This window comes from Prinia subflava, chromosome 11 (assembly GCF_021018805.1).
Source record: "Prinia subflava isolate CZ2003 ecotype Zambia chromosome 11, Cam_Psub_1.2, whole genome shotgun sequence".
Taxonomy (NCBI): Eukaryota; Metazoa; Chordata; class Aves; order Passeriformes; family Cisticolidae; genus Prinia; species Prinia subflava.
In genome coordinates, this window is record NC_086257.1 from 15,354,022 (window position 1) to 15,371,344 (window position 17,323).

The window sequence follows — 17,323 nt, forward strand, 5'->3', positions numbered from 1 at the left end:
GCACATTGCAATACAGGCTGTAGAGCACATCAGTGCCTGGTTCCATGTCAGCCTGGGCAGAGTAATGGGTATTTAGGCAGAGGGGCTGCCAGCAGGGCCATTTCAGAAACAGCAGCAGGAAAAGGTGCTTGGGTTATGCGTGTACACCTTGGACAGGGTGTGGGGAAGACCCAGGCAACTTCCCAGCTCTGCCCTTGGACAGACCCTGCCCATTTAAGACAACCACTTCTCTCACTCTGAATGTGCTTGACAGAGGGCAAAAGAGCAACTGGATCCCCATCATGGACAGGAAATTCACACAAAAATTGCTGTCTTCAGGATCCAGAGACCTGAAGATAGCAAGGTCCACGGGGAGAGGCAGCTTGTGCATGCAAGAAGAAAAAAGGACATCATGGAACTATCTCTATCTACATCCTAAGCTCAGGATTCCAGAGAATTGAGCTTGCAGTTCCTGCTCCATTCAAGTGGCAGTGCTCAGCTCTAGTTAATATCAAGGACATCAATCAGCAGAGAATTCCACAGCATCCCTGATGGAAGTGCCAGCAGTCTGGGCTTGCAAGAACACAGGTGTCTCCTGTGCTGTGCAGCTGGAGAACTGCTAATGCAGGATGAGCCATGGGCACCGAGGAGCCAGCACGGCAGTAATTCTGCAGTCCCCAGCTCCTGTCAGATCCATCAAACACCACTGCAGTCCACAGCTGGTTTCTTTCCTCCCTCACACCAGTTTCTTGAGGTTTAAATTAGAGCAGCTCCACAAACCCACAGTTCACACAACTTTTCCTGCAGCTGGCACATTGGCCAGCACAGCCCAGCTTATCCTCCAGCCCTTGCTCTGCGAGGTGCAACTTCTTTCACATGTCCATAGTGCACACAGTGCTGAACAACACGCTGTTCATTTGCCCCGGAACTTTGTATTCCATCTGATCACTCAACACTGTTCTTTCACCTGGATAGTAGCTTCCCTGTGCTCTTCCATCCTGGAGCATCATTTCTAGGAGTAAAAATTACCAATCATTTGGAGCAGGAAATGAGATGGATACGGGAGCTCAGAGCCAGAACCAGCCTCACTAGTTGCAGCACTCCATTCCTATGCTGAGCACAGCAAATCTCATGTTTTGCACAGAAACCAGCCATGGGAAGTGTTATTCTGGCTTTGACTATGATGGAGATACACAGAATATCAGCTTGGGAAGTGCAAAGGGAAGAAGAGCCTTTCTTCCCAAACAAGCAAAATATTAAAGGCTCTGCTAATTCACATCTGGACTACTTCCCCTCTCCTCACCAAACCTGTTCCCCAGGTAGTAAAAGGGATTAGCAGAATAACAAAAGGAGAAATTTCCAGGTCAAGATTCATATGGAAATTATAGTCAAAACCAAATTCTTTGGGTCTGGTCTTTATCCCGGGCAAAAGCTCTTTGCTCCTGCTTAGTACAGAGCCCAGCTGCCTCTGAAACCCAGAGTCTGCACATACCTACAGGGAACGTGAAAAAGAGGGAGAGAGGAATAAAACAGCTCCCTACCTCACAGTGAGAGGGTTTTGTTCCTCTCTGGCCAACAGTATGGATAACTAGACATGTGCAAGACAACAGCAGAGATCATCACCTACTGGGGAACAGGATTGCTGTTCCCCTCTGTGAGGGCAGCCAGATTCACTCAACTCCCTAGGAAAAACAGTGGAAGCATTAAGAGACTCTTTTACCTTCCTGTCTTCATCAGTTGAGGAAGGAATTTCCTGTGGCTCATTACACATTTTAGCACCAAGGTAGTGATTGTCCTCTAACTGCAAACATCTGCCTCCAGCCTGGGGGAGAGCCCAGCTCTGATCCCAGCTCCTTGGGCACTGCAGGACAGGATGGTGGTCCCTCACCTCCTGCCCCGTGGAGCACACACAGAAATGGGAACATCACCATTCCAGAAATGGGATCCAGCACTGGAGGGGCCAGCTCCTGACTGTGTGCAGCCTCCTGCTCTGTGCCAACCCCATCCAGTCCCCCACCCAGCTGCACCCCTGCCTGATCAAAGTCCACAGAGGCCTTTGGGTCTGTTACCAGGAGCCAAACTCTTCCCTTAAGGTCAGATTCAAAGCCCACCAATCCACATATCTGTGGCAATTTTTCCACTGATGAGATATAGCTCCAGTTTGCACTCAGGTGATAGCTTGCTGCTTATCCACAGACCAGGCTCATTGGGCTCACTCTTGGTCCCTTAAAAAATAACCAAATTCTTCCTAATATGGAGAAAAAGGAGACAAGGCTCTTCACATGCCCCATTCCCTCACCTTGCTTCCTACTCCTTTGTTTATAAATGTTGAAGTATGAGGTTCATATTAATGCCATAGCCCTGAAGTTCTGTTGCTTGCCCCCCAAGGGTGAGACCAGGGATGGACCCATCCACCATCTGTGCAGGAGGAAACTCCCTTGCACAGTTGGAGGAAATTTGCCTCCAACTCCCCACCTTGCTTCATACAAAAATTCTCACCTTCTCTCGACATGAGAAAAAAAAAAGGAAGAAAGAAAACAAATATCTTCCTCTGCCAACACATACATGTGTACATATGCACAAATACTTAGGAAAAATTGAGAATCTGTAGATGGAGGGGTTAGTGCCAGATTTTAAAATTATTAAACATTATGTACAAAGAAAACATAATGAGCTCCTACGGGATGTAGAAAAAATTACCCATGAATGAGAGGAAAATGGATAACCACTCCTGGGTTTGCCACTGGTGAATTATTTAATAATCACTCCCCAGCAGATGGAATATATTTATCTACCCCATTGGAGCACACTTTGCAATTTATTTACACTGCTTTAAAATATGATTATTTATTTAAAAAATAAACAAGGTAACCACATGGGAAAAGGGAAGGAAACAAGTTTAAAGGGGGGAAAAGTATGTTTTGAGCTTTTCATTTAATTTTAGGGAATTTCTACTAAAATTCACTTGAATCTTCCTTACTTCCACTTTAAAAAACAGAAATTGAAAATTCTTTTGATCAAACCAGTTTAGATTCTTCACACACTCAAGAGGATCACTCTGTGAGATGGGCTCTGTGTCTCATGTCTTTCATTAGCCACATTGTCTTGGGCACCACAAATTGGATTCAGCTCGTATTAATTTTAAAGAAAACATTTAAATTGGGATCAGTGGGAGCAGGCCCATAACTTAGGCTAATTTGTTTTATGGGATCCAGTCCCTTATCTAAGTTAGAGTGACTCTAACTCAGGGCTTAAACAGTACTCAGCCTTGCCATTTAATTAGCTACTTATTCTAAAATGCAAAGGGTGCCATTTAGCAAAGTTTGAAAATGCAAAAGGTACCCTTTAGTACTGTATAAGTGCATGAGTGTACTGCCTGCTCCCAAAATTAAAGTAGCAGTTGTGAGCAAAAGGCTCTGCCCACTCAACAGCAAAGTGTGCTACTTATAATTGAAGACTGATTTGGACAAACCTGAGGCAAGGCCCACCAGAGGAGGCAATACCTTTCCTGGGCAAGTGCCAAATCATTTCAGACTCAATTCAGGCTTCCAGATTCTCCCTGTGCAAGTCTGTGTGTATGTATAGGTATACATTAGCCATGGAGGGCTGCACAGAAACTCTATTACCCAGCTGGGTGCAGATGTTTTTAGGAGCCAAAGTCATCTGGGAGAGGGCAGGTCAAGAGAAACCCTGCAGTGTAACACAAGCTTTCCTACCTTGCCCAAAGGAAAAAAAAAAACCCAACCCCAAGCCCTGAACCAATGTTCCCTCACCAAAGAAAAAACTAGTTGCTGTTGGTGAAACCTCTTCACAAATTTTTCAACAATCCATTCCAATTTCCTCTAAAACCAGTGAAGTTTATATCTCAAATGTGAAGAGTCCCATGGTGAAACCATCAGTGGTTATTGAAGACATAACACTTTCTAAAGTGACCGAAGAATTAGATGACTTATTACTAAGAGTTTAAGTCTCATTGTCAAGAGTGGATTAGCAAACCAAGAACAGCCTATCCCTCAGTCATTTATGTGCTCCTGAAGAAGTTTCTCCAGGTCCTAATGATATTTTCTCTCTCACACCTTGCTTCCTATCCCCAGACCAAGAAAATCTGCAACTAAGATGAATCAAGAATAGGTATTTTGTAAAAGGTTTTACCTTAAAAGAAATAGAAATATGATAGACTAAAATCCATCTGCAGACATGGATGTCAGTGTTTTACCAGCTAGCTAGTTCAGCAAAAGGGCTGCTCTATAAATAATCTAGTACAGTGAATGTTATACATCTTTGAAGTAAAAATGGACTAGTAGAATATTCTTACTTAGTTCGGGTTGAGGAGAGCAAATCAACTCGTCCTCCTTACTAGGAAAAGGCTCAAACATAAGTAAATCCTCTCTTGAACTGGGAGTGCTGCACTTTCAGCAAAAAATCTAAACTGACCTCTACAGTCTCAACATCCTGGAAGAGTAAGAGCAAATTCACTGTATGTTATTTCTGGAAAGAGAGAGATCAGATTTCAAATATTACTTCCACCACAACAATCTAACACCTGAAGACAGACAGTACAGATGTGCATGTCTAGTGGGATGTGGACAATACAGACAAGGGAGCAAAGTCCTCCCTACATCCTCCTGAGAAGGAAAGATGGAAATGTTAAAACACCTTGCGTGGAGTTATGCACTCGTTTATTTTAAAGACAGAAAGGATTAAATACATCTACATAAAGGAAAGAAAAAGTGTTTAAACAACAATAAAAAAAAAGATTTAGTGGCATTAATAAAGAACTCCCTTAAACCAGCATGTCACCATTAAAGTAATGAATAGGGCATGCAAGACATTTCAGTGGAAAGAGAGCAGTGCTCGCACTGGAGCCTTTTAAGTTTTCACATGACCTCAAGACAGACTACGGCATTCCTGTGCAAAAGTACCCTCTAAAAAAGAGATGGGGGCATTCAAGTCTATAAAAGAGTGATTTTAAAATTTAAATGATATGGTCTAAGCCTAAAATGCAAAGGTTAAGGGAATATTAGAAGGGCAATAATTCTATCTGATTAAACTTTTATCCAAAGTGACAATAAAATGTTCAAAATGAATTAAGGACTTTATTAACAGATGCAGAGGCTCTATAAAAAGAGTTTGAAATCTAAGTACCAGAGAGGAGAGGTTTAATTTTTTTTTTGTCGGGATGGAGGTGATATTACTATAAAACTTTAATCTTATTGCCATGCCACAGTGAAAATAAAACTGTCAGAGGTAATAGAGCAAATCAGGACTGCTTTCTCTCTCCACTCTGTTGCAAGGGCCTCTTTCCAGAATATAAGAATAGGCATGTTCTATGTATGGCATTGATCCCATAGGTGACAGACACATGTGGACAGGTTATGGGTTGATGATTCACCTGGGATTCTGCTGGTTGCAACAATCCCAAGGTGGTAAGTACAGGTAAATGATATGGATAATTTCAAATGAGTACTGAGCAAAAACTGGTGCTGTGCCACCAGGGACTCTTCAGAACATTTCAGCCTTTCCAAAATGGAATTCACTATTTCAGGTGAGTTTTAAACATTTTGCTTGTTTCTTAGTACCTGTATGTAGTAAGAGTATAACACCAATTTCCAAGCTCTCAAACAAAGGCATTTCACTACTTTAGAATGATCAAGTTCAAGCCAGCCATAAATCTGTAGAACAGGATAAAAAATCAGGAGTTTTTCTGAAAATTATTGTTAAATGCTAGCTATGATTTAGAGAACAGCTCAGCTCAGGGCATTTAGCACCCATGATTTTGGCCATCACTTATTTTTCCTTCTGTTTTGCTGCTGCTAAATTCTGGCAACTTGGTTGCCTTGGTGATGGCTGCAGTGCCTGTGGCAGATGCACTGGAAGACATCCTGCAAAGTGGTTTGGCTTTTCTGGGAACTCTTGAGCCTTTTGCATGTTGGCAGGAATGCTGTGATGGCCACCTGTGCCTGTTCCATCATCTCTGCCCCGCCAGTGTCAGCACTGGGCACGGTCTGGCCCCCAGCCTGCCCCTGTCACACCCTCCACAGGAGCACCCAGGGCTCAACCTCTCTCAGTCCCCACAGAGCCCCATCACGCTACAGCTGCCCCCCATTCCCTGCTAAGGAGCCCAAAAGGCACCTTTAGGGATTCCCACATTCTCCTTTGGCCCTGCAGCACCCACGGGAAAAGCACAGCTCCTCAGAGGAGCAAACGACTGCAAATTGCCGGGGAGACTAGGATGTCAAACAAATATTTTTCTTTTCACAACAGAACATAAATATTTGGCAGCACATTCAATTTAAAAAGTCTAGAAGTTACTCAAAGAGATTGGCGAACGTTGCTATGAGGTTCGTTTGCTTCCTAAAATATGACCAGCCACAGATGGCTTGCTGTAGGAAATATTAAATAAAATTTTTAAAGTGTTGTCTGGCTTGAACACAGATTGCATTTACACAGATACCTTTGTTGGTGGAACGCCAAGATGGTGTATTGGTTCAAACACGACCTTAAACAAAAAACTACCTTGTCAGGAGCTAATGGAATATTCATACTTAAAATCTCAATCCCTGATAACATCTGAGAATTAATTTACATTTCAACACTGTAATTTTTCCCCCTCTTGTTGTATTTCCCTTCACAAACAAGGGAAAATATCTGGGTTTAGCCAGCAGCAACTTTTAGGTTTTGGGCACAATAACCATTACTTTTTGCATCTTCAAAGCAGTTTGAAAAAACACCTACATAAAAAATGTTAAGTGACAGGAGACTCTGGAAGGCCACTCAATGTTAAGGAGTCAAACAGCAAGGATGCAAATACAATGAGCTGCAGCATTATACACATTAGTAGATTGACTTCAGCAAGAAAATAAAAATCAAAACAATGCAAAGATTTTTTTCAATGGCCAGCATCTGCAGGAGCACATTCCTACAGTGACTACAGACTAACACATCTGTGCTTCATAACCTCAGACCAAAGAGGTCACAAAGACTCTTGGTGTACTTCTTTCCATGAAGCTCCATTTTTAACAAGAACAAAAGCCTTTGAAACCTGGGCATGTAACATAAGAACTGCCACCAGTCAGAAACTGCACTGCCTCAGAGAGCTGCGTGGTAAGTCGGCTTTGACAATTACAGCATCAGGTTGGTGTGGAAAACCTACACGGTACTTCTCTGTCAAATGTTTTCAGGAAACAGCAGCCAGGGAAAAGCAGGGACAACACTGAGCAGATCTCATCACTCATTTTCAGCAACCCAGATGCCCCGTGAGTTCCACGCTCACCAATGTGTGTGGTGCTATCCCTGCCTAACCCCACCAGAGGCTTCACAGAGCTGTGCGCACACAGCGGGACCAAGGGTCTCACTGACCGCTTCAGCCTCTCTGCTGTGTGAAGGCTGCTACCTTCCAGTGCACGATAATCTCTTGTCCCCAGCAGATGCCACAGCGTCAGAGTTGAGCTATAATGTGGTTTTCTTTCTGCCCAAAATACCCCAGCGAATGATTTTTCTCTTCTGTCAATATTGTACTTGGCCCACAGCTTTGTAATCAAAGCAGATGAGATGAAACAACAGTCTTACAATTTGCTTTGTCCCTACGTGAGTACCAGACAAACTCCATACTCTTAAAATCAATAAACTTTTTCTCCTGTCACCATTCCCATTTGTTGTACTTTCCCTACACTGACACGATTTTATTTTTTTCTAACCAGAAACCTCCCAGGCCCACTGGGGTTTCTGTGTGCGTGATGGCAAGTTAAACAGTTTCCCCCACTGCAAACAAACATCACATGCACGCAAATCATGTCCTGGAGTGAAGAGCAGAGGCAGACACTAGAGGGAGGATCGACTCACAGACTGAGCTTTTGCCAGAGCAAATTCCTTGGAGTGTGGCTTCACCAAGGAGACGGCTCAAGTGGCATGCTGCAAGAGCCTGCTGGCTCCTGGCACTCAGGCTTGCAAATCACTGTCTGGGCTGAAGGAAGAGGCCATCTGGAATTGAGAGTGAGCAAGACAAACATTTTGCTCTCTTCAAGGCTGCTCAGGGAACCATACCTGCTAAATCCCAACACACCCATTCCAGGAGAGATTCAGCTCTGTTACTCACAGGTACTGCAGTATGCTTTGCCAGCAGCTGTGGTAAAAAATAACCAATACTCTATGGTTTGTTTACTTCAGTGACTTCCAATTTTTTTATGTCTGGACACTGCAGTGCTTTGACATCACTGCATTAGAAAGGACAGAGCTCCATAATACACGGATCTGATGGAAACACACGCCTAAATTACAGGCCCAATTTCATATAAATCACAGCCTTTCCAGAATAATTGTCTTCAGCAGTTTGAATTGACAAATAACTATGCAGGGTTACAAGCAAGCAGTAGGACTACACGGAAAGGAACACTGTCATGGTACCTTCCACCCTCCTGGGTTTTCCAAGACTCCTCACTCAGCTTTCAGATGCTCGTTCATATTCATGTCCAGTCTCTAAACAGCAGTGATTGGAAGAGGGGAAGAAAGGTAGCTCCTTCACCTCAAGATGTTGGCAGGCTGAACTGCAAATAGGTAAAAAATTGGGGCATGGAAAACCTGAGCTGTACAATGCAGGATGTGTTTGTGGTCCTGAACGGGTCATTCAAGCTCTGAACTGGAACAAGTATGGCTAGAAATCATCCCTAGGTCTGCCCATGCCTAAACTTTAACTGCTCCTGAGGGATGTTTGTCCCACCTGTCCTTGAAGGCTTCCAGCGATGGAGATCCATGATCTAAACAAACTGCATTTAAACTTCTCAGGGTCAGACCCCCATCTGCAATATGAAGACAATGCTGTTGCCTTTCCCATAGACTTGCTGTTTACCAAGAGGTTTTTTTGGAGGCAGAGACTTTCATTTACTGACAGACCACAGTGAGTTTATTACAGTGGTATCTCCAGATGCTGCAGGGGCAGCAAAGGGTGAAAGCAGCAAGTAGTTCACTGAGGAGGTGGTGAGAACAGTTTAAAGAAAAGAGATGAACACTGTAAACACTGGATGTAACTTGCCAATACCCATCTACAAAGACGGTATTCTTTCCTTATAAGCCATTTCTGTTAACTTGCAAAGGCAGCAAGCTCTGGGATATGTTCCATAGGGAAAGCTCAACACACAGCTAAAATCTATTGCTAAATGACTTCACCATCCCCTGTACTGTAGCATGATCCATAAGTGGATCTATAGCCAAGAGCCAAAAAATCCCATTAGTCCTGCAGAAAGGGAGATTCTCTTCTTCCAAAGAATATACAGTTGGTCAGTGGAATTCACCCTGTGAGGTGAGAAATTCACTGAATGGCAGCAGCTGGTCCTTCACAGTATCATCTTTTCAGTCACTAAGAACTCTTCATTTCCCATGGTATAGTTTTTCTAGATTATACATGCCAAATCAATGCTTAGTTCATCTAATCAAAATATGAAAAATGCCTCTAATTATAAAAGCACAAGGCAGAGACAAGACTACAATTCAAGTTGTTATGCTGCCAACACACACAGGAGGAAAGATCTGGATTCCAGCAAGCCATCACAAAAATCTCAAGCAAGCAATCTCAATCTCCAGGTGTGGAAGAGGAGTCATCACTTAATATGGATACATTTTTAAATAGGGGCCATGAGAAGGAATGAAAAATGATCCATACCTAACAAAACTTTGCACCCTAAGACATCAGTGAATAGTTAATCAGCACTTCATGCCCAATCTTCCAATACAGATGTATCTATTAAAATGTTGTCCAGCACTATGGTACTTTTCCAAAAATATCCCCCTCATGATATGGTTCTCACTGGTAGCATCAAGTTGCTTTACCTCCACAATCCATGGCTGATCTTCCTCTAAAGCAACACTCCAGTCAGCTTTCTGGAAAGTCAATTACACCAAGGTATATTGGTCTCAGAATCCATCACCAAGGTGAGCCCAGCGCAATTCTTGGCAAGGCTTGCTCTTGTGTCTTCCAAGAACACTATGAATTTTCCTTCTTACAGGCTTGGTTTGCAGACTTCTTGTCCTGTCCTTGTTGGACAGCAAGATGAATTGGCCCTGTCTTCTTTAATATGAGCCTCTGGGTCTCTACAGAGGAGTCCCTGTAAAGCATTACCTCATCATCTCATGGTACACTTTCTCCCCTTTCTTTATAATTCTAGTTCAGAAAGGAGGTTATTGACCTCTGCTGACTCCCCCACCCACTCACCTCTGCCAAGAAACCTTTTCCCTTGCCTTGTGACAAAGTAAGAGGCACGACCCATCCCCTGTAACAGCTGGTAGGCCACTGAAGAAACAGACACAGCCTTCCAGAGGGTCAGCTAAGTTCAGCTGTCCCAGTTCTGACAGAAGCTGCTTCATCGACATATTCTCTCACAGGTTTTTGTACCTCCTAGACCTGCACTCCTGGAAGCCCCAGGTGCAGCTTATGCAATAGCATCCCATCCTCCTCTGTCTATGCCCTGATTGCACAGGAACATTTACCATTCAAAGTAGTAGAGTTGAGCTTATGGCCACCACTCCTCCTCCACCTTCTGTCTCTATTTTTTATATCAGCTGTTGCTGGGTGCTATCAATAGAAAGGGCAGTTATACTCTTAACAGATCTACTAATTTTTCACTTTTACAAATGATCAGTTTACTACACATAACAGATTTCGCTTGCCATTATGTTTTTCCCAAGGAATTACCAACTGCAAACCAGCAAAACTATCAACACTAATGATCAGCAGGAATAAAACACGCCTGTGAGCGAGCCAAAACTCTGGACCTTTTTGGTGCTGCTCTGCCCCTGGCCCACTTCTGTTGAGGGTAAGAAATAGGCAGGGCTGAGCCTGCTGCTGCCTGGCACAGCCCAGCTCCATCTCTGTGCCACAGGAGCTGAGCGTTAATGCTTTTCGATCCACGGGTCACAGGTTCAGCTCCCTGCTGCTGATGACTCACACAGGAGCTCCGAACTAAAACTAGCAACACCAGCTTTTTTCTAGGAGAGGATTGAAGAGCAGCATTGATCTCAATGAAATATTTCGAGGGCAGAAAAATTCCACCATGCAAAGAGTGCGTGACTTCTCTTTAGTTTATTTTATATTTTTGTTCCAGTTGTCATTTTGAATTCAAACTCTTTGGAAAGCAGGCATAATAGTCTTAATGATCCCATTGAGCAGTTTAAATTCAAATTGTGGAGCACTTGCAATACCATGCTGGCAGCACTTTCCATAAATTACCCTCAAATTCAATACGTTGCTTGACAAAAACAAGAATAAAGGCCTTTTTACTTTAAAAAGAAGAAAACTTGTATCATAAAAAAAAATCTTTAAATTATAGTTTCTCTTTTCTGGTCCAATTTAAATTGTTACATAGTTGCTAAATTAGTGCTGTAATCCCTGCTTACAAATTGCAGAATTATTTTTAAAAATAGACGTAGTTTTACTGCAGGGAACAGCCTTACACTTTAAACCCTGTGTGCTGCAGGAAGCTGCTCTTGCACAGCTTTCAACCAACCACACTCACGTGCACACAGGGTGAGGTTTACAATACCAGTCTCACTGAAGCCAATAGAATCTCACCAGAGATTTCAATGAGCACAAACTGAGTTAACACTGACATTTCAGAATGATTAGCAAATTTAAGCTTTCCCAGGATGCTCCATGGCACCAGTGGCTCTCGTTGTACCATTTCTTAAAACATCAGCATTTCTCTTGTGTTCTGTTCTGAACTATCTTCTACTGAACTACAGCCACTGATTGGCCAGGAAGTTAGAGGATGGTAAGAGGAAAAAAAACCTCTAAGATACACCTTTTTTCTGCTCACAAAACAAGTAATGGGAGAGGGAGGGAGGGGGAGGGGAAAAAAAAAGTTGGAGCATTGTGATCCCAAGTTAAAAGCTGGGGAACTGCAATAATCAGGGCAAGACTTCCAAGCATAATTCTTCTTCCTTCAAGCACTTCCACAGCTTTAGTACTATGGAAAGATGAACTTCACCTGCAAAAAATCCTTGTAAATGATCTTTGGGGGTGGGTTTAAGATACTGTCCTCAATATCTCACAGTGCTCAGCAGAAATAGGAAACCTCAATCCCTGGGTCTCCACAGGGCTCTGCAGAGGATACCCTCTCCCCTGCTCTAGCTTTACAGAAATGAGAGTTTCTTTCTTCTCCTTCAGTCATTCATGATTTCTAGCCCACCACTTCTCTGAAGTCTTTCATCTGACCCTGGTTATTTCTGCTTTCTTGTACCCCTCCCAGTCCCCCCGTGGTCCTCTCCTCAGATGGGTCACATTGACTTGGACACAACAGAAGAAACCCTGAGAGCCCAGGAGCATCAGCAAGATCTTGCTGCTTTCTGCATTAACTGCAGGAGCTCAACCCCTCCCAGCCCTCACCTCAGAGTGCACATCTCCAGCTGCCAACCACCAGACTGCCAGGAGAGGGGAGAAAGAATGGAGGAAAATTTCCACATCCTGGAGAAAGTTATCTGGACATCAAAGAACGCCCCATTCACAAAACAGCAGCATTGCTCTTGCCAGACTGGTGTGTCTGGTTAACCTTGTGTTCAGTCCTTATGATAACAGGGTATTTGGACAGCAGACAGCTGGCACTGCTCAACATCTTGCTCTTCAGTCTTTTATAACAACAGTCCTACTGATATTACGCTTAGCCTTTTCCCTGCTCTGAGTCCAGTGTTAAAATATCTTGAACTACTTAGAGGAAGCAAACCAAATGTTCTTTTGTCAGTAATTTGCCCTGTAAGGGAGGGAGAAAATACACTGATAACATACTGCAGACACGGCATTCATCACGTGCACAGCAGTGCACTGGTTACATTGGAAACCCTATCATGGTATTTCAAATGTTAACTTGACTGTCATAATGACCAGGAAACATCTGTCTCCTATTAACACTTTAGTTTTTACAGTTGCTTTTAGTTCGGCAGAAGTGTCTTAATGGAGAAGACTGGTACTCTTTTAGAAATAACATCAATAATGAAAAGAATCCTTGGATGCAGAGCAAAACCAGCAAACACATTGGCAACAGAACTCAGTGCACTCAGAAGATGTAACAGGAAATGACAGTAATGGGCTTTTGGGTGGGAGGATTTTTGTGTGAAAGAATTTAACTCTGGTACTCAAATTCCCATTAAGAAAAATATTTCTTTTCAAACAGGTGATTGATTTCCTTAGATGTTAATTCAGAATTTTGGGGAATTTCATCTTAATTGGATCACTGATAAATAAAACCAGAAACAAAAACAACAAAGAAAATCCCTTCTGCAGGCTATTTAGGCTTGGTACTGACTAACCAGTAATTAAATACAGCTCTTCACAGTAATCTTAATTATGGCTTCACTACACCAGGCTAAGAAGAGTCATACAACAAACTGAGAAGATTAGCCAATTCTAATTGTTGAAAAACATTTATTTCTGTTTTTGTGCATAGTTTTTGTGTGCATAAGGCCACAAGTCACAACAGTGAATATTAAAAAATAATCAAAGGCTTCAAGAATTTATATACTACAATTAGGCAAGTGTTATTAGGCAAGTATTAGTTTATTTTCTTCATATGAATGAAGCTTCTATGGCTTGCATAGAGGTCAAGAGTTTTCGACTTGGGAAAATAGGGATTTGTGCTAGAAATCAGTGTGAATTAGGTACACCAGAAACAAGTTTCACTGAATTACTCACACTTACACCAGCTGAGAACGCTGTTTTCTCAGCTGGCCACTGCCATGAATTAGCTGTGCAGTCTTGGACCAGTCACATCTGCTGCATCTTCCATGGGAATTCAGGTCCAGAGGAATTTCAGTCAAGGTATTTCAGTCCCATTGACTTTCTACAGATCTAGGATTCCTAGTATCCAAGCTATTTTCTGATTTAGGGACTCTGGGAAATAAAAAATACCCCACCCACCTTCAAAAACCAAACACCAAAAAACCCACCAAAACCAACCAACCAATCAACCAAAAAGAAACAGAAAAAAAAAACCCCAAACCAAACCAAAAATAATGAGAGGCCACAATTCAGCAGAATGTGGCTAGACAGGCTAGATTTTAAGCAGGTCATTAACTCTCAGAGTTCAGGATAACTGCATCACACATCTAAAGGCATCTAAAGACAAAAGCAGTCAGACTGTGCCTCATCAATTTTAGGGTCTCATTCATCTGCAAGAACAACTTGCAAGCCTAGTTCAAAGCCTCAGTGTACTTAGGCATTCATTATCCTACTGAAGCCAATGCAGGCTTAAATCCACTGAAAAATCAATGAGACATATGCTCTAGGACACAAATTCCTCAGGCCTAAAGCCAGTGGCATGGCAGAAGCCTGGATCCCTTGTAGATCTGGCTTTCAACACAGCAGAGTTCAGAGCTTTCTGAAAGACACTGAGACATAGGCTCCCAACACTTGTTTCTTCCACATTTAAGAGTTTAATATGTGCTTGGGTTTTTGGGTTTTTTTTTTCTTTACTGCATCAAACTGCCAGATTCCTGCTTCTCATTTTCCACTCCCAGTACCAGCTGTCCAGCTACATATATGTAGCTCCATCAGCACTGCCGTCCCTTCCCCTGCATGTGCAGCAGCAGATGGATCCAGACGTGTTTTGGGTTAACTCCATAACCATGTTTTTGTGGACTGCATGGATAAACATTTAAAGGCCCCTTCTGGTTATATAAAAGGAAGCTATTAAACGTTTACTCTTTCCTCTGTACTCAGAGCTGCAAAGCCGTATCATAGAACGTACAAATGCAGATGCAACCAGGCAATTATCGTTCCTTTATCCCTTAAATAGATAGAAGATAAATTTGAAAGAAAATGAGGAACAGAATCCTTCTCCCTTTCCTTTTTTATCCTTTTATCTCCCAATGTAGGAAGTTTACTGAACCCTTGCCAACAATTCACTCAGGCTAATGAAGTGTATAAGTAATGGGATTAAATAATCTTAAACCATTACTACAGTGGCTAATGCAGATGTTTTCCCAAACTAAAGCAGATGAGTGGTGTAGAATGCGTGTTTGATTTAAAAAAGAAGAAAAGAAAGTATCAATCTGCAAGCAGATGAAGTCAATTCCAGCCTGAAGTCAATGAAATGTTTAATTCCAGTTACATAAAGTTGCTCCAATTATATTATGAATGCACCTTCCTAAAGTCTTCAGTGCTTTGCATGTGGTGAAACTTGCCACAAAATGAAACTTAAATTTTTTATGGTGCAATCATTTTAGTGCAAACAAAAATGGAAATTATTTAAAGGGTACATATTCCACCAAAAGACCATTTAGCTTTTAAAAGCAAATTAACAAGGCCCATCTATCACTGCCATTGTAAATAAGATACAATCCTCCCTTTTTATATTCAATACTTCAATCTCACTGTGAAGACTGTAGAAATAGAGAGGACAATAAGATACTGGTGGCATTTTCAGAAAAATTATAGTATTATTGCTCTAATTATAACTGGAATGACAGAAATGTCATGAAAAACATTAATTTTTACTTTCAGAAGTGTAAATCCAGTTCTGGAAGAGTCTCAGGTCCAGTGTTTGTAAGAACTCATAACTGGAAGTTTAGAGGAAGATCTGTCAGTGTTTTAAGAGTGTTCTAGTGCTTTTCTTACCTCAAGTTGCAAGGATTATCCCTATATACTGGATGCTAACGTTGGACCACGGTAAAGCCTCAGGCACATTATTCTTTAATTTGCACCTGTGCAACTGGTTCCAGCTACTTGTTATAGGAGGGAGCTTCTTATAATGTGCAGCTCCTCAGAGCAACTGTTAATTGTTTGCTTTAAGACGTTATTGTAGGCATGAAATGAAATTTTAGGGCAATGTAAGCTTCAAAAGATATCAAATCCAAAGACCCTCAGTTCAGTAGAAAGTCTTCCATCAAGCAAGGCAAAAGTCTTGATTTTAGAAGTTTTAGTGCTTTCTTGCATCCTACCTCCTTAATCTTAATGGGCACCACAGTCTATAACCATTTTGGTATCAGGTTTCTCAACACAGAAAGCTGAGAACCACACTACTGCTAAAAAATGACTGCCCATTCTGCTCCTTACAGAGATGAAACAATCACAAAACCCAGCTCTTTCTCCTGCTGTGTCCATTTCAGAGGCAGGTCAGACTAGGAAATGTAATTCACCCAGTAAGCTGAAAAGACCAGAGCTCTTCTGAAGACCACAGAAAAACCTGTTGCTCATTGCCACAGGGTTGTCAGATTTTAACTGTAAGGCAACTCCACAGCAGTGAAGGAAATAGATGTTTCCCATGTCTGTGCATTAAAATCAGGGCACAAAGAGGAACGGGTACTCACAATGTAGCAGGGTTCACAGTAGGCTTTCTTCTCCACGGCGTAGAAAGGCTGTCCCCTCAGCTTGCTTTTGCACTTTATGCAGGTGAAGCACTTCACGTGGAACACTTGGTCCATGGCTGTGCAGCCGGTGCCTTCTCCAACCACATTCTCCCCGCAGCGGGCGCAGCGTCCTGTCGGGGGAAAGGACAGCAGTCAGAGCAAGCCCCTCGTCCCAGCAGCACAGGACATCCCTCCACTCTCCTGGGGCTGCAGAGTGGGTCAGGGGCACGGGGCAGCTCAGTCCACAGAAAAAACAATTTGTGCCACTGCTGGCAAAGATCCAGTGCCACTGGAAGGCACTCTGGTGCTGGAAAGATCTAGAAAGGATTGAAACTGGCTCCCAAGACAGCACTCATGTCAGCTGTGCTGCTGTAAGCCAGCAATCATTGTAAGGATCTTGAGCTCCAGATACAAACCACTCAGCTATCGTCTAGCCCAGCTATATAGTCATCCTCAGGTCCTCAGTCAGATGGGATAAACCTGTGCTTTAAGTCTTGCTTCCACGTGAAAGGATTTTGTTATAGGAGGCCTCATAAAGCTGCCTGGTGGCAGCACAATTTAAAAAGAAGTTTTTGCTTGTACAGCTTAAATCAATTCTCTCAATGGAGCCAATTACTTTTTTCTCCTGTTCAAAGATTAATACAGATTAAGATATTCTGTCTATTTGTAGCACAGAAACTATTTCTAAAGAAACTGATGTGTGGATACTTTATTTTTACCATCCTTCAAGAAAGGCATATCAGAAACTGCTGGTAAAGACTCTAAGTAGAGGCAAGCCTTAAGAGCTCTGTCTGTTTCTGAAAAAGGTCTTTAATGTCAGATACAAATGCATAACAAAAAGTCTGCAGACACACACGTACAAAAGGCTTGCTGCCTTGTTCAGATTGTTGCTAAAGATGTTATGTGGCAGACAGATTTAAAGTGAAGACATGATTTGCACAGCTCATGGGAAAAACATTTCCTTAGGGAAGACTGTGGTGCAGAGATGATGGAAGAGGTGGGTAGAAGGCACACTTCT

The 17,323-nt window shown here is 42.5% G+C and overlaps 1 protein-coding gene across 5 annotated transcripts in view; it reads right to left on the minus strand.

The window, feature by feature from the left end:
• Positions 1-17,323, minus strand: part of LPP (LIM domain containing preferred translocation partner in lipoma) — a 331,696-nt gene that overhangs the window by 41,659 nt on the left and 272,714 nt on the right. For all 5 annotated transcript variants that reach the window (XM_063408794.1, XM_063408791.1, XM_063408795.1 and 2 more), the window contains one exon: positions 16,267-16,436. In XM_063408794.1, the coding sequence (XP_063264864.1) occupies positions 16,267-16,436 (170 nt within the window). The remainder of the gene's footprint in view (positions 1-16,266; positions 16,437-17,323) is intronic.